The 22,739-nt window shown below is 29.6% G+C and overlaps 1 protein-coding gene across 1 annotated transcript in view; it reads left to right on the top strand.

Moving 5' to 3' along the window:
• Nucleotides 1–22,739, top strand: part of LOC125067064 (Kv channel-interacting protein 4-like) — a 111,002-nt gene that overhangs the window by 28,704 nt on the left and 59,559 nt on the right. Inside the window, exon 4 of the mRNA XM_047675443.1 lies at nt 8,420–8,440. Within this exon, the coding sequence (XP_047531399.1) occupies nt 8,420–8,440 (21 nt within the window). The remainder of the gene's footprint in view (nt 1–8,419; nt 8,441–22,739) is intronic.

Raw genomic sequence — 22,739 nt, forward strand, 5'->3', positions numbered from 1 at the left:
GGGACAAAGCTATCTTTAAAATAATATGTTTACGTTATTTCTAAAACGAATGAATTTTAATTGAAACTTCTCAATAGAAATGAATAATGATACATTTTTGTTTGTGTCGCATGCATTGTGATAGCTATGCAACTTGTGTTTAACTAGATACTGAAATCAACAATTCGTTGCTTTGGATTTTAAACGGTAAAATAGAGTTGCAGCGAGTGGCATTGATTCTGAAATTGTTTGAAAGACCGTGGACACAAAATAGAAGCAAAAAATTATGAAAACTCAGTGATTCAACCGATGGGAGAATCTGTGTGGAATATTACAAAATACAGTCAATAATCATTTTATAAGTAAATATTGATACTAATCAACTAATATACGCATAATATATTATATCATGAAGATTTTATTTGATATTGTAACATTGACATAGTTTTATTATACTAATATGTTTCTCTTTTAATGTTAAAGCAAGTGTTTTCGACCTATTTGCAAGTGAGTGAGTTCATATTTGCGTAGTAGAATTGAAGTCAAAATAGCGTATAGGAAAATAGCACACATTTTCATACATATTAAATTGCCGTAGGAATAAGCGATAACCGCATGCAAAGTAATGACGATGGCGGATATTGAAGCTTTCACGAGTCCTACGTCAATTTGTACAAGAGTGGTTTTTTTGTAAAAACATAAACTAGTTTTGGAATTTTTATTTTGTTTAAGTTATAATGTAGTAAAATAATTTGTGTAGAACTTTTATTTATAAATAGGCCAGGCTCAAAATTGCAACATTAACAACGCAATTCGATCCGTAGTTATATTGTGACGCATTTAACGTTATTACAATCTTTAAATTTTGTGATTTTTTTTATTGAAACAATCAATATAATTTTTAAAGTATATATGTTTTTAGTTGGATTATTTCGTAATTCATCTCGTGCTCGGCGGTGAAGGAAAACATCGTGAGGAAACCTGCATGTGTCTAATTTCAACGAAATTCTGCCACATGTGTATTCCGCCAACCCGCATTGGAGCAGCGTGGTGGAATATGCTCCAAACCTTCTCCTCAAAGGGAGAGGAGGCCTTTAGCCCAGCAGTGGGAAAATTTACAGGCTGCTGATGATGATGATTATTTCGTATTCAACGTCACAATGATTTGCGGGCTTGACATGTCGGTCTTTAACCTTTTTACCACAAAGTGAAGTACAAAATGTACTTATTTAATCATTAGGATGAATAAAATTTAATCAGACGGGTGAAGATCGTTTTCTACACCGATCTTATACTACAACATTAAATTATACTTGAAACAATATATGTTATATCTTATATATAATGTGTTATTTCTTCCTTCATTTCAAAGTAACCCAAAAATAAAACGACGAAATGAAACACGAAAATACTTGTAAATAAAAAAATATTTTATAAATTTTATTTTAATCGAAAACAGTAAACGGATCATACGTTACTTTTAGAAAACCTTAATTGTAACAATAATTTTGTAAATTCAGTAACGACCAATTACCTTTATTTACTACAGTATGGGTATATTATTATATTTAAGTATTGACAATAATATTTAAATATGATTGCTATAAATTTAGATTAAAGCAAAAGTATTTATGGGTAAAAGCCGTTGAATACATTATACTATTTCTATAAAAGATGCAAAAAATCGTATTTTAAATAAATGGCACTCGAAAATAAAACAATATAAAACGTCAAAAGTTCTTTTGCGCTATTTCACGCTTCAAATATTTAATGTAGCTACCGTTGAAGCAACTCAATTTTAAATGAACACTCTTCTAAAAGAATTATTTAAAAACGAATTTTTCGTATATCCCATAAAATAGCGACTATTAGTATTATTACACTTTTAAGTATATTTTTTACTATTTGATTTGTTTCTAAACTAGATCTGTAGTTTTAGACATATCGAGTGTTCAATCATTCATCGTATAATAACTTCATATATATATATTTTTCATTTTCATAGAAATATTACACTGTATTAAAGAAATTATCAGTTATATGAAATAATAAAGAACCCACTCACTCTGTGCTCACTCCGGTGAGCAACCATATAAACTGTCTTATTAAGACCTACTCACATATTTTAGTAACCTAACATTTCGCTTTATTGCTACCACAAAGGTCTCCTCTTATTTAGATTGGTGGAAAGTTCCATTCTAGTAATAAATGGAGTATAAATTGTTCAGCACATAAACATTTGTTAATGTACTGAACGATTATTTAATGCTCCTAACAATTACATTAGTAGAATTATTTTTTAGATAGCTAGAGTATATTATTACTTTAACTGATATAAAATCAATTTTATTAATAAATAAGTTTCAGGATATAAGAGATTTGTTATTCATGTCATGCTCGGCGGTGAAGAAAAACGTCGTGAGAAATCACCAAGAAGCCGTCATTGCTGCTGGGTTAACTTTTAACCGGCCGTAGGACAATTACAGGCTGTTTCAAAACTATTTTTACTTTAATACGAGAGCCATGAATATCGGTTAAGCATGCAACGCTATCACGAGTCAAGTGGGCATAAAAGTTGTAAATTACAATACAAGATTTTATATGTAGCTACTTAACAGCCGGCATGCAACAACTTTTCTTTTTTTTATACAAAAATACTTTGAAAATCCTTTGCAAAAGTATGTACTAATAAGTGAGTCAACACAATGGAATTGACGTTGAAAAAAAGCATACAGTGTAAAAAAGAGACATTGTAAATTTCTTATTTACTTTTAATAAGGTTTTAAAATGTTGTTGTTTATAAATAAAATATAATATGTTATTTAGCTAACGAATAATACTACCAGTGACTTTCTTGTCAGTCCTCGAATATCTAAATTCCGGTCCGGTGGTTCTACAAGTATCACTTTAGTCAGTAGTTTTAAGTTTATTTTAATCTTGTAAAGTGATCATTCAAAAGAGCTCGTAAGAACTTACTCGAGTAAAGTACATTTTGATTAATTCTGAAAAAGTAAAGAGTATTCGTTTTCCTTCGATGATGACGTTTACGAAATACTTATAATATTCACTTTCTATGATATTGAGATCTCCATTAAAGATGTAATATATTAACAACATTCGACTGTGCAGTGCTGATGGAACAACAAGGACGATAATATGTTTAACTTTATACTTATTATAATGCGAGGGTAAAAATATCTTTATTAATTTGTTGCATCTAAATTGAGATTATCTTATCACCACGTAATAGAACGCGTGAAAATATTAAACGTAATTTGTAAATGTCATTTTTTTATTAAAATTGAACACAAAATAGTTTTATCATTTTTGTCTAAATTTTCGAAAGTACGTATCTCACAAATATAGAAAGTGCGTATAAAAACCGACCATCAAAGGAATACAATTTCGAGAACGCTATTCCCACATCATAAATATTTTATAAGGACCTTTTATATAAACTTAGAATTCACACATCTACTACATCAAACATATATAAAATAAGCGATTTATTTTTATATAATGTATATGTGACCAATAATAGTCCGTCGTTTATTTATTGTATTACTTTACATTTATTATACTAACACAAATTTATACATAAAAATACATAGAATACCTTAAAAGTATAAAATCAGAAATGAGATAAACCGGAGTTACCAAAACAAAGCTTGATTGCAGTTGAGGGTACCCAGGGTATCCAGGTAGGGGGAGAGGTGACCTGAAGGTGAAACTGGAATGGATGCGGAAGGCAGAGAGCCAGAAGCTTTAGCGCAATTTCAAAGAGGACTATGCTGGATGCGTTGAATAACGATTGGTTGACAACGACAAGCCTTTTTTTATTATTAAGGCTTACGAGATGCGTGAGCAAAACAATGGATAAAATATTCTTAGATATTAACTATCTATCAATCTATATGTCCTATAAGCCATCTATATATAAGAATCTATAAGCCACTTTCTTATCTATATTACAAAAATGAAAGAAAAACGAACCAACCAACACATTTTTGTATTTATATTTTGTATAATCATTAGACAGGGACAGTCATTACCAGCATACGCGTTTAAGAAAGTTAGACAAATAACTGATGTTAATACTACTCGATTACAATGCTTTGATTATTATAGTATACGTGTTACTTGTAATCTTGGTACCCGAGACTCCTTTCGGAACGAATTATTTATTCCATTGTATATTCTATACTATGATTCCACGGTTATTCTTACCTTAGCCTATTAATGAATTTAAATATCATATGAAAAAAAAACATTGATAAATAAGACATATTACACGATACAATTTCAATAATGTTAAAAAGGTTTAAGTTAATATATGGCAGGATATACAAATTTAATTATATTTGATTGAAACAACTGAGCTTCTACGGTTCTTCTACGTCTACATTAGTTCTGTACATTAGTACGTCTACACCGAAATAGTGATAACTTTGCATTTAATTCAATAATATAACAAGTGCTTTTGTTATTATTATTATTTTAGTACTTTAATAAAAAATATTTTGAATTTTAAGAATAGTGCTCTGTTTCCATGCAAACGCTAGAAAATAATTTTCAAACTCAAAATACGAATATTTTCATTATTTTCTAATTTAAATATTTTTAAAGCCACATAAATAGAGCTACGGTCGCTTCACGGAAAGCTTAGGAAATTGACAAGGTCTCAATTTCCTCATAGGCAAACAAACACTGCTTCATTTTGTGATACATTTTCCGTCCGTATTTATTAATTAACTTTATTATATTTAAGTCCTTATTATTTAATTATGATATTCTATATTATGTAGCCTTCTCCCTGGTCTTCTTTGATCGAGTAAGTCGAAGTGGAAGCACTCTCTTCACGCTCCCTCTCTCGGTCTCCTTCTGCGACGCTTTGAGGCGGATGGCTTCCACTGATGCCTGCTTATCAGGAACCTATTTCCTCCTCCCATTTGTGAATAAGGGCTTGGTGGATTAGCCCTTATCCGGCCATCCTTTGAGACCACGAGTGGAAGCCACTCGTCCTGGCTCCCAACCACGAGTGCCCCCTTTTCAGGAATTCGCAGAGCGAATCGCTCACGAGCAACGTTGCCGCCGTCCATGACACCGTAAGTTAACCACGTATCGCCCTTCCCGCTATGATCCTCTGTGGTCTCCGCTGGAAAACCTTGTTCGGAGCGATAAGACCGTCAACCCATATAAGTATACCGTACAGTATACCAATGAACGCACAACATTTCATATGCAGCCTGTATTATATTATTATTATATATTATAATGAAATTAAACTATTCAAGAGTCTCAAGCATTGATTTATTGCTGTCTGTAGTAATATGCATCATGCATCTACTGTTTAATATGGTAATAACGTCGAAATAATATTTTAACTGAAACTGCAAACATACGATACATTTTTGAATAAAAAAATATATTTTCTCAAAGTTCTCCCCGGGCAACAATTATTATCATACGTATTCGCACAGTACCAGGAGCATCGAAATAACTACACAAACCAGAAAAAAATGTTAGAAATTGTTATTTATTTTCTAAATAATTTTAATTTTATTCCAAACCAACTATAAATTTAAACATGTGTGTAAAGTTGAATATTAAATCAATATAATGAATTAACACGTTTTATGCTATAAATTATGTTTTTTAAATGAAATATTTAGTTGAGATATTGGAAAATAGCTTATCATTTTCGATTCAGACCGTATGATGAAACTTGTAATTGTGCTGATATCGCAGAAAGCTTCCAAACTCCATTGAATGGAAAACTGACTACTACGCGAACTTATTGAGGTTGACGAAACTTTCAAAACTCTAGACATGTTTGAATAGATGTATAATTATCTCAACGTGAATTTAATTATTGTATGTGCTCCTGCATTAACAATGCTGTAAGAGGTAATTTTTTTTTTAGAATATAAATTACAGCCATTGTTTACAGTCACGTGTAGGCAGATGTTTTTAATGGCTCTCGAAAGAGATCAGCTCTCGTGTGGTCAACGCGTAATGATTAACGATGCAAAAGTACCCTCTATATTGATGAAACACGATATGGTCCTCAGCAGTGATTGATTGCACTTGTATTCATCAATATTTCTTTCATTGTGCTAGGCAATATTTCATTTCGATTGTACCAAGGGTACTGACTGATGTGGCTAATAAATTCATGCGTACCGCTTGCGCCGGCTTTGAATTCGATAAGAAAAAATACTGTTATTCATTTATCTTGTATTATATATTTATTAAATTCCTTAACTTACAAGCTTTATGTCAGGTGACAATAATTCTATACTACAAAGTAATATCGCTTTATATATTTATAATTTTACTTATTATAGAGTCAATATAATAATAGAAAATTGTTAAGTACAATTGTATGTTTTATTTACACTGTGTTCTTTATAAAATAAATATAAATATAGGTATTTTTTTATGATATTAATTTCCGTAAGGCTTTATAAGCTATTAAATATGTTATTGCCCATCATAATTGAACATCTTTCGCTAGTAAATACACAAAGTTTATTATAGATTATTCCAATTTATTATGGGAATAACACAACGCTAACTTTATACTCGAATCACTTTCATAAAAGCTATGAAAGGAAAGATAAACAAAGAATAATTAAGGATTTATTTCATTTTATGACTAGCAATAAAGTGTAATTTATAGCGTAATTTTCTTCTGTGTGTCATTAAGATGTTCATTATCTCATATATATCTATATATATAAAAATGAATATCTATTTCCCTTGGTCACGGCATCACACGTGAAGGCTGGACCAATTAGACTAATTATTTAAGAAAAAAATTAAGGAAGTTGCGCGGATCAATATTAATTTAAGAAAACTTTACGTCTATATTAACTTTCCTAAACGAAAATCGTAATGCCAAAAAAATTATTCATATACGCGCCAAAAAAACAATAATAACGTGAATCATAAAGCATTACAATAACATACAATTCGAATTCAATATTCAAAGTTTATCTGACGGTCAGCAACATATATATAATCTCATAGATGTTATCATACTGAAATAATGATCAGTTAAATTTCGGTTATTTGTAATTTCCGGACTCATGCAATTGATATGAAACTTTTCACATGATTATGATTATATTTCAGGAACTATGACTCTATGATATGTTTTTCAATATTATTTACTACGAGATTTAGCTAATTAAGTCGACTACTTCGGAGAGAAAGTCGAATCTTAAGCGAATAATGGAAAAATACATCAGATATAGAAAAATGTCGTTTGTATAAAAAAGAATAAATAGCAAAGCTATTTATGCTTAAAAAAGTAACAAAATTAACGTCCATTTAGGTTCAATTTATTTTACGGAGAGATGAGAATTATTTGGTCATTAAAATAAAAATGCTATATCTGTTTTAAACGGTATCTGTATATAATTATTGTAATTCTAAAACCTGATTTAGATATTTTAGAGATTGAATTACAAGTGGAGCTGCTCCGTGTGGTATATATACAGTTATTATGGACTATCTAACGTAAACAGTTCTTTTCATATCGGATTGGTAGACTATGTGAATAACGCATTCAAACAAACAAAGAAACTTATACTAATGAAAAAGCATATATACAAGACGGACGTTGGGATATATTAGCGGGCGTTTTTTTAATTTTTATTTGTTACAAAGTGTCTTGGTGTTATTTAAGTATAATAAAAACTATATATAATAATAGAAATACAATATTTTAGGAGTCATTGCTTTTTCCAGGTTCTCATTTGATTATTATTCGTTAATCCGATGTGATCGGTAAGTGAGTAATAGCAATAGACTTGAAATATTTCCTTAGTTTTTCAGGAAAGTATATCGTCGAATTGTACAATAATTGCATTGTTAATCAACTTTTAATGAAATATTATGCAAATATGACACCATCAAAATGCATTGTTTGGAGTAAAGTAAGTCACGGGCTTACATCAGGTAAAGGAAGTACTTAATAAAAGTAAAGAAGTTCAAAGAAGATATAGAAGAAGAATTAGTATAATGAGGTAACCTTATCAGATATACCTTTACTTTTCGTCTAATTCTTTTAGCAAAACTCCCTTACAGAGTATTTAACAAAATGATAAATCATGTTATTTTTAAGTAATTATTAATAATAACCAGGTAAGTATTTCCAATATAAAATTCAACTTAAATTCTTTAGTTATGTTTTAATTGTATATTAAATACGCTTATGTTACTAAATATAGGTATATAATTATACATTCCGATAAAAAGTAATACTAAGAACATAATATAAATGTTTATGCATCCTCTAGAATATATCTAACAATTATTTAATTTAAAACAATACTTTGTAATATTAGAAATAACATCTAATAATGACAGTAATATTTTTTTCTCTAGGTACTCGTAGTGTCAAATAATACTAACAAGTTACTGTATTTCCCAGGTCTCACAGCGCGGTCCGAAAGTAAGAGAACATCACACAGCATGTTAGATTCACTCAATCCCATACATATTTCATACATTGCTGCATCCACTTTGTTCTATTACACGGTGTTTTTATACAGCTCTTTGTTTATCTGAGACCACTTTAGGTCTTTGTATCTTTAGTTGCAAGACTATTATTATATAATCTATAATATAGATTATATGAATGAAGCTCGATACCTATTCTATGGGATATAAAAATCATAGTATATATGATTTAATTAATATATTCATATTAATATCTTTAAATTGCAATAATTTTTTGACCATATTAAAGGGTAAATGTTTTAAAACCAAAAGATAATTTCATAGAACATTATCAACACTTTACATCGCTAAAAACACAACCTTGACAAGTTTTTGTGTCACCCAAGGGCCTAACTTTAAGAAAGTTAAAGTAAATATTAAAAATTCAAGCTATGATATTTCCTGTTTTGAAGTAAAATTAAAATTAACTTTGGAAGATATTGCCCTTTACACGCGAAATTTAATTAACATCACACTGAACGGACTTTTTCATATCGTATCTCTCGATCTTTTAAACTAATAAATAAATATTTCAAATAGACTCTATGTAAAACGTAAACTTTTCAATATCAAAATTTGATTATATATCTTACAATATCAGAACTATTATATAATATGAAGTATATTTTGTAGTAAAATATAATGATGCCTCGAGAGATTATTTCAGTAAAAACAAAAATACATTTTTTAAGGATACGCGTAATAATTATATAGTGTCAAAATAAATTCCAAAGGCATTATAAAAAACTGTGTGTAAAAAGTAGTCGTGTATCTAAAGAACATTTCAAATGTTTAATTGGAATCTAAAATTTAAATTAATTTTAATTTTAACAAAAAACGATGCATTTAATAAAAAAATTATAAATTATGAAAGATAGGAAATTAGTATGGATTTACAATTGACTAATCGAACTTTTAACAGTTACGTTTTAAATGATGTGCATAATATAATCCGTATCAATGGGTAGCTACTTTTTATCTATTCGTTGTGGTAATATATTACGGTTATAAAAAATATTATCATAGATTTTGATTATCACGAACTTGCAACTAAGGATATACCTACCTCCCCCCATTTTATTTAGAACCTGTAACATTTATAGATTTGGTTTTATAGCCATGAGTATGAATAGTCTGATTCCATTCTGATAGAAATTTCGCATGATGTAGTGAATTAAAGAAAATTACTTAATTCATCTCTTTTTATAGAAAGGAATGATCAATCAAATACCTTGTGTTTGTAGACATTTTTGTATGTTCAGAAAACTTTATTGTTATAAAATTAAGTACTGGATACACAGGTGAGTTTACGTTCAAACAATGTACTATTTTATATTTATGCATATTATGTTTTTGTTTAAAACCACTCGATATAATTGCAATAATTAAAATATAGGAAAAAAAATGTTTACATGTTAGAGATTGTATAAAAATTTATTGATCTAACTACTTGCAGCCCTAACAGCGTTACATCTACATAGGTTAAACTGTATTCTGGCTTATAAAGTTAATGAGCCAGTTTAAAAATTCTTGAACATATAGTACATATTCTATTCCTTCAATATCATAATCCGATGGGGTAGCAACCCAAGAGTTTTGGATCTCTTGGACCAAAGCTAATCAATAGAAAAACAAGGTAGTCAAATTCAGTGTTAAGTCAGTCATACCTAAGTAGGATACTGACTTATTAAAATTAATTTTAAACAAGTTTATTTTGATCCTAGATATATGTTTGTCGTTTATTAAAATTACAATCTTAACAAAAATACTCCCCGAGCTGCTATTTCTGAAATAACATGAGCACACAAAATGTATAAACTTTATATTCAAGTAACATATAATCCCTTTGGTACTGCAGACTAACAAACTCACGTTTTTATTACAAATATAAAATACAATATATAATCGTGATTTTAAGTCATTTAAACTTCAAAATACAAGAAGTCAGTCAATTAATTTTTTACAAAACTCACACCAGAAACCAGACTTTGTTGCAAATGCATTATAAAAGTATAACGAAGTAATTGAATTCAAAAACAAATTCAAAAAGCGTACATAATAGAACCATATTCCGTTCTAAAAAATTCGTATCTTGCGAACTTTGTTATTTGTGAAAATATAAATTTTACGTTTTCAACGTTTCCCGTTCGCCTTTATTGTGAAAAAAACTCGCTGTACTGTCTTTATCTCTTCATTGAAATCTCGGGCGAAGCGGTGACAGAAATTTTCATAGCTCAAGTTTATTAATTCTTTCTTAACAATACCAAAGTTGGATAAGCTCCACAAAACTTGGTAATTTTACGAAAAATTCAGAATATGTTTGCTAAATAAAGTAAGAATAAAAACAAGTAAAACTAAGTAGCCTTATATAAATATAGTAGTCGATTAGTGAAACATCTCAGCGATTTTAATTATGTACAGAGTTTATAAGTAATAAGTACTAGTAGATGTTATGTCACTCGTGACCATAGATACACTGGCTCACTCAACCTTCCAACCAGAAAACAACAAAACTAAGTACTACTGTTACTGTACTGTTTGATGGTAGAACATGAGATCAGTGGGTAGAACCTATTCAGACTTTCACTAAGCTCTACCGCCAAGTAAAACGTAATTGTAACAAATTTATTTTACCGATAAGCAAAACCTTAAACACCTTTTTCAATAATTACAACATCAAAATGACTTCCATGCGAAATTTCATCTTTAATTTTACACTGTATGAGATAAATTGTCAAAGGCCTTGTAAAAGTAACAGTTATTAGCTTTTACAAAATTATATTATATAATTAAATCTAATTAGTTTTTACATCTTATGTTTAACTTTAAAAAATGATACTTCCATACAAACCGTTATCCTAAGCTGCGTCTTAGGTAATCGATTTTCAAAAAAGCTAAGTTTAAATCTTGTTAGACCTTGAGTTTTAGGACTTTATTAAGTGCGATCCATGTATACTTTGATAACATCGCAACACATTCGTTTCTTAACGGAGTTTCTTTCCTTGAAAAAGTCGAACAGAAGTTCGACTTTTTTCTATACTTTATACATATAGACTTTTGTATAGAAATACAAACTTTCATTTTCAAATTTCCCTTCTTGGGTGATGAATTTTCAGAAATAGTTTAACAGCTGTCTTTGACTCAAAAAAAAAAACCCAAAATACTTATTTCCGTCATAAATGACTGTATTTTTATGCAAACTTTGATTCCCCATTCAAACCCTGAGTAGATGTTTTTTTAAAATGCGCTCTTAGTGCTCACTTACTTTCAAAAGATTCATTCTTGTACAAAATTTCTTTCTGTTAATCCTACTGGCTTAGACTGTGCGTTGGTCGTAATACGATCAATTAATAATGTTATTAAGTAGATATACTTGTTATTGATATAGTATTGAATTATTTGTTTTACCTTTTAATTAGTTATGCATTTACGTAAAATTATATTATACTTTTGCTACTTTTCAAATAAAGTTGCGACCTAAATATCCATAAAATCCTCCAACTAGGGGATAGAAGTTTGTATGAGAGCTCCAAGATTTTGACGCTAGAGATCTGAATATTCATATAAGGACTCGTTCTTATTATAAATAAAAATAATAATAATTTTTAAAAAGAAATAAAATTTTACCAAAAAACATTTTAATGTAAAATGTTGTCAAGACGAGACAATTTGACTTGAACATTCAAAAAGCTATCAGATCTCATGTAGAGCCGAGTTCCTAACTTAACAAACTCTACACCTTAACCAGAATATGTGTCTTGGACGTTTTGTTACTCCAAAAACTATTGTATAGTAGATAACGACAATACATAGAGAAGGGGATTCGAATCAGGAGATGCATCCTCCTCACGATCCTACCCCGCGGCCTCCTCTATCCCCGACGTGAGACTCTTGGAGAAAGAGACCATCTCTATCCAGCACCTCTCACTGGCTCTGGTTTTCGTACCGAACATAAAGTTAATCACGCTCGGTAGTAAGTAATCGCTGACTATCGCCACCAAAGATTGGTGCCCTTACGCGGCACTTTGCTATATCGTGCAGGTTCTTGTCGAAACAACCATATCCGGTAAGCACCAGAGTTAGCTTATATATGTAAATGTATCACCTTTTCTCGCTATCCAGCGACTGAAATAGGGGCAAATCGCCTCTATTGCTGCCAAGGCTGCAGATGGCAGTCCTAGGTCCTCCTCCCATTTGCAAAACAGGGTTCGTTGGGTTAGAGCCCTGATTCGCCTCCTGATCTGACTTTTACCTGGCTTGCATGTAATAAACCAAAAATATTCATACAAATTATATTTAATAATATAAATATTGTCAATGCCAGCTTGGATTCCAATCTCTGTACAATCGCTCTAAAGTCTCTTCTTTTCAGAGCTAGTTATAGTAACACAAAGCTCTTATAAACGGAATAGTTTGTGAAAAGAAGTTGAAAATTCTTTGCTATTTCATTTAAAAACCCGACTCCCTTTATTAGTCCTTTGATAGTTCAAGCAAAAGGTGAAATGCTTCTTAGAAAGATCAGATAACAACATTTCTATGTGGTAATTGCTATAGATACATTTGAAGCAAGGAAATAATAATCGATATAAATTTAGTGATACACAAACAATGTCCGAACTTATTAAGAACGTCAACTGACTAACTGAACTAACTGTCAACCACCGTCAGCTCCAGCTCCAGCAGCTTACTCACATTCGACTAAATCCTTTGTGGTCAATTGACCGTAACTTAGTGAGCAAATTCAAAAGATATATTTATTAATTGTAATTTATAAAAAAAAATTATAATTGTAAAATAAATCTCTTTAATATTGTATATATGTGATACTTAATATTGTATATATATGATACTTAATGCTTGCAAAATAGTTGTCTAACACCACTAAATGTCAGCTGTATTCCTATCTTAGACTTTCTTGACGATAATTGAAACTAATGGTTGGATTAAAGACATGTAATAAGTAAAACAAATAAAATTGAGGAAATTAGTCTTGTATTATATGCAAAAGTTCGTGCAAAATTCCAGTTTTATCGGCTGGGAATCGATTTAAAATTCAGTTGTGAATGATTTGTCCAATTCCTATGAGTATTACACAAACGAAGTTAAAAAAATAATAAACATAAAAAACAAAACTATGTAGAAAGCAGTATGTATTAATTACGTAACTTTTAGAATATTAATTTATTCGATAAAAATAAATTATAAATTATTATAGCACTTACATGTATTTTTAATACAATGTTAAAATAGATACTACATATTTGCAAGATTCCATAACATTCACTGTATCGATCAATTTCAAAATTCCACAATTCCTCCCCGCTCTATTATCATACAAAGGTAATAATTTATCGTAATGTCATTCGAATTACAAATACATGCAAAGTTTTAGGTCAAAAATAGTTAAAATCGATTTCCTAGATTAATCAACATACAGACTTTGTTATGTAAATACAGATATTGTTATGCAAGTAACAACCTCTGGATGACAAGGCAAGTTTCATTAAAACCGTGTTAAGAAAATTGCTCGTAACTTAATTATGTATTTTGTAACTTTTTTTTTTTCGGTTTACGTGTGTGTTAAAAATATCTTCAAGGATTCTTCCGGATCCTACTTACTTATTAACGTTCTAGTAGAATTATTAAAATATAGTTATTTTTTTAACTAGAAATTATTAAAAAAGGAAAGATAATTATGAACATTTCACAAATAAGAATAATTAATACATATTTTACCGCCACACAAAAATGCTTATTATTGTTGTGTTCCAGTTAGATGGGTGAGAGACACAACACGTTAGGTTTCAAGGTCGATAGCACAATGGCGATGCAAAGTATGGTTAATAGCTCTTACCATTTTACCAATATACCAACCGAGTTACATTAGAAAATAGTTGCGTTTATTAGTTAACAAATTTACATTATAAAAAATAAACTACGTGAAATTAATTTAAAGTTTAATAATTCGTAATTAGATTAAACATTTATACAAGAAAAAAATATTAATCAGATAGGAAATTCATTTAAAATATAAGTTAACTTTCTTATGAGCTTTAATAACTCTTAAAATTAGCCAAGGTGGTGACGTCGTAGTTTTTAAAAACCCTTCAAAGGAGTGGATAATTAAAGTTTTAATGAGACCTCTACAGAAACTCGAAGAAAAAAGTTATTTCGTACTACGACAGTTTTTTCATCGTGATTTAAATAAGATATAATTTTTCATTACTTTCTATACCCGTTTAATCTTTATTCTTAACTATAGCTGTCGAAAATGTTAAAAATACTATTGTTTCCATTCGTCCGACATAGTCCGCGTGTGCTATACTGGCGCAAGTTAACTTGTATGTTTGTCACATTGGCAGCGTATATTATTCGCATATAATTTAACTGCGGTTTATTTAAAATTAAACTAATTTATAATTATAGTCAAAATGTTTAGAATCTCCCCAAAACATTGTAATTAACATTACCTGGTTATCGCATCATGGTTCCAACGAATGAAATCAAATGGTCTCTTGATCTTGATTTTTATTTAAGTCGATGAGAGTTGTTTGATATAGTTTGTACATTGCATTACAATTAACAAATATATTTGTTTGTTAGTGTTCTATGCCTATACGTTCAAACAATAATCTATTATCATTAAATTGCGTACAAAGGCTATAAAACTGACCTAAAGCCCATTACAAACCTCACGGTTGAAACAAATTGAATGAAACAAACAATGTTGTTGCTACAAGATCGTAACCACTTAGTAACCGATTCGAAACATAGTGTTTCTTTAACAAAACAAACTAAATTAAGTTCTAAACCAACGGCTAATGTACGATGCGCATATATTTTAGTCGGTCAAATCATCATTGTTAATCAACTTGTGATATAATTGTTATATGAAATGAGCAGAGTATAAATAAATAAAATAAATAATACCTGTATTTAGTTCTGATTTAAGTATAAAATTAAAATAATACACTTTATTACTTCTCTGATTAGAAGTGTAAGTTGCAAAAATCTTAAACATTAAATCGTTCTAAATCAATAATATATTGATTGGGTAGCTTAGTGCTGTTGGTAGGAGGAGCATTTTAAATCTACGCATTGTGGCCGGCTGAACGATTCTGTAAAAATAAACTCAAAATACAGCTCATAGCAGAAAATGATGATGGGATGTCAGGTTGTATGCGACAATGGCTATGTGTAAAATTTAGGGGATACACGTTTCAAAATATCCCCAAAATTCAGTTTTTACTTACCGAGTGAGATACAAAGAGAGTTTAAAAATACAGCATTAAATAATTAGATACTTGTTTTAGTTTTTATATGTACATTAAAATTTATCCAAAATCAAGTGAATTCATGAGTTATGGGAAATCAGAAACTTTTAACATAGTAAAACTTTAAAATAAATAAAATAAAATTGAATATTTTTTATTAGAAGAAAATCTTGGTAGACAAAATAACAATGCCACTTCATTAAGCATTACGCTTCTCCTAAAACATATCGACCTCATATACTAAACTATTTAAGAAACATGCTTATTGAGTACGAATATGAATTAAATTTTAATACAACATTTTTATTATTTCAAAAATAAAAATATGTTTGACATTTATGTAATGTTAGTTTCCATCACGTAGGTACACTACAATTGTCAAATTTACAAACAAACAAACTAGAGACTCAGTCTTTGTTTTTATAAATAATAAAAAAGTTTGTCGAAAATATGAGTTTAACCGGTAAATGTACATAGTAATAAAGTACAAGAATCAATGAGGACTTATAAAATATTGTGCTACAGTTTGCTATTTCATCTTTCGCCTACACTCAGAGTGATTCAACCAATTCGCTTGCGGAAAACTCAATCCTCTTTCCATTAAATATTATCATCCAAAGTCATATTTCAAATTAAATTGAAACTCGGATTAAGTAGATTTGATTTCAGATGACCTTGCTATGGTAATATAGGCTGACTCTTTGGTGTATTGGCTAGCTTATGAGGCAGCAGATCCAGAGGATCTGGGTTCAAACCCTAGATTGGGGCTGAAAAAAATATTGGATTTTTCTACGAAAAAATTCCTATTAGCCGACCTTAAAAGTCAGCAACGTCCGTAACTCGGAAAGCACGCTCTGAATTATCTCTGATTTTATTCTATTGCCTTCCAAGGTCTACATAATTCACATGCCTTTGCGAACACTTGAGCCCTACAATATGTTTGATTTTTTTTATTGTATATAATATAATATGATTGAATATATATAACTCAATCAGCATATTTTTTTCAATGTGAGTAAAAGATATATATCTATATAATAAAAGGCATATATGTGCTTTAAAATATTATTTGAATGTATAAAATCGAAGTATTGCTATTTAGCTATAAAAATAACTTTATATAAAAACTTATTAATAAAAAAAAACCTTTTAAACCTTTTGTATTCATTTGTTGTAAGATTGACTCTTTTTGTCAAGGCCTTGTGTATGCTGTACAAATCTTACAGTCCTTGAAAAATCTTAAAAATATTTGATGATTCAGAAATTAATGTAACGTATTGATTTTTCTAAACTAAAGTTTTCTTAATATATAATAAACAACGAGAAAGTACACAGACCCCACATTGGAGAAGAAACTCATGCATCTAACGCTAAGTACACGCTGCACTGTCGGATGTTTTATTCAAGAATCTAAGAATGTAGTGCGACTGGGTTTTAAAATTTACCGTGTTGGATAACTCTCTATGACACTGAATAGACCACACTGCGAGGCCGTCTGTTTGATCAAGAATGCATTTCCGTATTAGATCCGTCCGATTCAGTATTTTTTTTAGTTGAGGGGCAATATTGTCTTACAAACGAATATTCCCATTTGGTCTATGATGTTGACTTTCTGTGAGAACCGAGGCAATTTTTCATTTAATAACTCATAAAGCAATTCAACCTTCGACGACTCCGTATCCAGGGAGAAGATTTTTTATTAATCACTACTGCTTTTATAGGTTTTATTATAAAACAACATTCTATGTAAAAAAATATTCGTGTCAGGTTTTATAATATATATTGTTTTAAGCAAATTTTAAGAAACCATGTTTTTTTTCATTTACAATACAGCCTTTTTGCAAATCGTTATTTTTGTAACAGCATGCAATTGACATACGTGTATTTGTTTGTACAAAGTTATTTATAAAGTCAAACCTGCCCTTGTAGATACTATGCTTTGATTATATATATTATATAAGGCTGCAAACACAAATAATTTCGCTTTAAACCTCGAATCAGGCGTATGAAAATCTTTTGAGTTTATCTGTCAAGTAATTTTGTAAGGAAGTTGGCAGTGTTGCTGTCCCATGTCTTATCTTTCTCTAATTATGTCGGATAGTCCTATTATATTATGAGTGAGCGAAGAAAGTGTTACATACTTAGACACTTTTATATCTAGTTTGGCTTTTGTCGTCAGGAGTACTTCATTGATTATTTTTATACATTGATATAGTTGGACGAACTACCATGATTATCATTGAACTATCAAGCTATCATGCAATAGCTTATTACTTAAAGATTAAAATGCCGACTCATGGTTTAATGATAATTAAACAAGATTAAATTTTATTCACATATACAGTACGACACATTTTAGATGTAGCATCGACAAAATTCGTAAAAACGATCACATCCGAATTAAGTGCGTCTTAAAAATCATCAATCTTTATCTATTTGTTATGCGAAAATGATCTTTATGCAAATGTAATAATTTGTAATGTCATATAACCAAATACATTCGCCAAATTGACGATTAATAGTTTATTTTTTTTAATTTAAATTCCATGCTACCTTCAAATTGTGTCGTACTATACCTTTATAACATCAAAGTTACAGTTTTTACTTCATGTATTATTTAGTGCATAGTCTATACTTCTATACTAATGTTACAAATGCGAAAGTAACTCTGAAGTAAACTTTTTCTGTCTGTCTGTCTATTGTTCTTTCACAGCACAAACCACTTAACCGAATTGAAATAAATTTGATTTGAAGCAATCTTGAACTCCAAGGAAGGTCGTAGGCTTCTTTTTAATGCCTTTTACCTGACGACTTACTAATAAAAGTCGAGCGAAGCCGCGGATGACTACTAATAATTTATATATCGTATATGTAGGTATATGAGTATGTAATATTACTTAAAATTAAAATTAAAGTAATATCATACAAACGCGATGGGTATTTTACAAATAACAGATCTAACTCCAACTAGATTCAAAATTAACTTTAAAGTAAATAGTGCGCAGCCATCCAAAAGCCCATTAAAACTGAAATAGGTATTAACTGAACCAGCTTAAATGCATGCAAATTATCAACTCAAAAACAGTGTCCAGTTACCTCATTACGGTTAGGCTAATGTTTTATTCACGAATGACAAAGCCGGCTAACTGAAATCAAAGGTAAAAGGCCACTTCTACTGAAAGATTTCACGACGGCAAACAGGCGTGGTAAATTCAATTTCAAGTACAATAATTCAGCTGTTAGTGTAAAATATTACATTTTCTTCTGAGAAGCTTTTACATTAATCGGGGAAAGTTATCGTACATTTAAAAATTTTACTAAAACCGAGACTCTTTTGACGCATATTATCTTACTCAATAATTTCCTTTACTGGTGACAGGAGGATTGGTTAATTTTTTGCACAGAAGATTGGAATTGCGATTCAATCGGGAAATATTGCTAGCTTTCTGACCAACATTCAACGCGGTTATAATACATGCAGGAACTATTTGTAATTTTAATTTATATATAGTTAAAACATCATGTTAATAATTCTTAAAAAATAAATACATATTGATTGATAATATTCTAAAAAATTTGCGTTCTAAGATTATGAGTTCTATTCAAAAAGGTCAGAAACCAGGTGCGTGTTTTTTATTTTAGAATACTATAACTTATAATCCAACAATATAATAAGCTGTTAGTTAAAAGTAGTGAAGACAAGAAACGATATTAAATTATCGATGGTCCATCCAATCCATACACAACTAGTGTAAAAGGATTACGAAGGCAGGGTATTTAGTTGAACGTTCTAATTTGCTTAACCCTTTATCCAATTATTTGGATTGAATACAGTTCTATAAAGTTCTTTATTTAATTACTAAAAAAATACGAAAGTAAAACTTTCCTCAATCCCATTCCATTTATCGCGCAGTTTGTTTTCCCTTCATTAATATCCACTCCTTTCTTACGTAACGCCCTTCTATTTTTGTAAGCCTTTCATTTGCCTCAAACCTAATACTCTTCTTGTAATTAATATATAGGAACAAACCGTTATATTTATCCTTCCTTTCATGATAATTTCCTTTAATATTTCGATCAATAAAGTTACTGGTCAACATACATTATGTACTCATTCGTAGTCTATTCAATATTATCATCACATCTCACATACTTATATCTCAAAATTTTCAACTTATTTAAATTTATTTGCTTTTCAACTAAATAGCCCAATATCCAATATACAGACATGACAAAAAGTCTGATAAGTGAACAAAGTTTTATAAATTCGTTATGTTTGTATGTAACCAATTAAAAAATTATGTAAAAATCTAGCAATTTAGTTATTCCAGGTCATGGACTCTCAGGATGGAGATTATATATGAAAAATAAAACTAATTCTATTTTTAAAAATCGGTCTATTTCATCGTCATAATATATCTGTAGGGAATCGAGGTATCAAAAGTTTTTACATCAAGGGTAAGGGTAAGTAAGGGTATGATGACATTATATCAGTGTTTTTCTGCGACTATAACAATGTTGAAATTACAAAACATTTTGTTCAGTTCATTACATCAACATTCATTTTGAAATCAACATTTCCCATTTATATATTTTATTTGTTGTTATTTAAACTTTATTTTATTTAGAAACAACTTTTATAAATATCTTAGTCATCTTGATGAGTTTTTAAAAATGTTAAGGTGTATTCAAATAAAACTGTAATCAAGGATGCGTATATTATCCTGTACCTGGAGTTTTTGGGCTTATTTCCAAATTAGTGTACGTGACTCAATTCATTTGGTTCGTGACCGTGGAAGATGAAACAGATGGAAAAGGTAATGCGACGTCTAAGCATTAGAGGAATCTAAAGTGCTCTGTACAAATATATTTTTTCGCTTTTTCTATATTTTAACGAATTAATAAACTTATAAAGGTACAAATTTTCGTTTGTACCTTCATAAGGCAATAAATGCAATGTCAAAATTCTAAAATTTTCAAGAGACTAACGTCCCTGGTTTGAGCTCGGCCAATAGGAACAGGAAACATTAGCTGCAGCGAACTAAATTCACGTTAAAATGTCATGTGGCTATACCAGGTTTATCACTAGAAATTGGCATGTGTCAATGTATTGGATAAATACAGGTACAATTTAAAAGCTCGCAAGTACTGTAATCTAAGCGTAGTTAATAACTTAAAGAGGCTGGTTAATAATTAATATTTAAGTAAAATTAGTTTACCTTGATGGTAGGGCTTTGTGCAAGTCCGTCTAGGCATAGGGTAGGTAAAACCCATTTATTAGATCATCATTATTCATTCTACCGTCAAACATCCATACTTAGGTTTGTTGTTTTTTGGTTTTGACGATGTGTGAGCCAGGACAACTACAAGGGATATAACATCTTAGTAAAACAACCTTGGGAAGGTTGGCGATGTAAAAAACGGTTAATATTTCTTACAACGCCGTAGTCAATAGATGATAGTGACAACTTACCAGCAGTTGACTTACTTGTCCGTCCTTTAATAAAGCACCAAATGGTAAGTGGTTAACCGTAAAATAGGTTTTTATAAAAAAAAAAACCCTGCCTTTATTTCATATATAAAGCCTTGCGAGATCGAGAAAGTGCTAAATTAAAATTAAAAAGAAAGTTACATTAAACACGTAAAATATTCTTGCTTATTGTTGAGGGAGACATATAGTTGTAATTAAATAAATTATTAAAACATTTAAAAGGCACTAAAATCAATCAGGTCACCACATATTATGACAAAAACACAAACCGAAACAGGCGTAGAGTATTAGTTAATAGTTAACTTTACAATTTTAATATTACATTAACTTTATAATTAAAAGATTTTAAATAACTTAAATACACAATGGCGAACCATCTCGTAAATAAACACATTGCAAATCCAAAAACGGAATTCGTACATAAAAAATTGCCATAAAACGCAGCTTTCACATAAACTGATTGTCCATGCAGTCCAATGTGCAGAGTCGATTACTTCGCCTCTATTTGCCATGTGTCCTAAATTGCTGCACACGTGTAAATATATACGCAATGTGTAAATATATATGCAAATGTAAGCGCTCTGTGGTTTAGTGTTTCTGTTGCTGACATTTCATAGGACAATACAGTGAAATTTTTCTGTCAGATAAATACGAGTATGTCAATCCAAATATACGAGAATGGAATGTTAGTTTTCCGTAACGAATTTTAGGTACAAAAAAACATTGGGGCGATTGAATGATATATGATTACAACACTTTAGTTTTCAGATTTATTTTGGTCGTATTTCAGTTTGATAGTTGATAACCAATTTTGTTTACATACATTCTAAAATAAAATAATATTTATTTTGGTCATTGTTAGTTGTTTTTAATTAATTTAAATGAACACGTTGTTTGTAAAATGTATCAATAAATTGTTTCATTAATGACCACGAGTTAGGATGCTGTTTGTTTTTTAGCAAAGTTGTATATAAACTAAATAAAACTTTGGAAATTACTAAGTAATAGGTTGGAAATTAACTGTTACATTACATACAGTAAACACATTTTTTTCTTTAAAAATAGGATGAAAGCTTTATAAGAATAATATTGATAAGGAACGTAATTAAACAAAAACATATAAGTTCAAGAATTAAGATTTATTAATGGAGTCCATTAATGTTTATCCGCATTTCTGTATATATATAAAGTACTTATGTTCATTAATAAGCGTTTTAGAGAAAAAAATATAAATAAATAACTATTTATTTATAGGATATTCATTACTATTTCCAATATATCCGAAACGACAACGGTTGTTTGGTTTTACAATTCAAACATTCATCATATTTATATTAATAATATTATTACCAATGAAAATACATACTCGATTTTTTTTTATTAAACACGTATATAACAAAATTAACACATAATTTTCAATACAATTTAGAATTTACCATTTAACGCAAAATAAATACGCAATTACTCACAGTATTTTGCATGAGATA

Source organism: Vanessa atalanta, chromosome 10 (genome assembly GCF_905147765.1).
Source record: "Vanessa atalanta chromosome 10, ilVanAtal1.2, whole genome shotgun sequence".
In the NCBI taxonomy this organism is placed as follows: Eukaryota; Metazoa; Arthropoda; class Insecta; order Lepidoptera; family Nymphalidae; genus Vanessa; species Vanessa atalanta.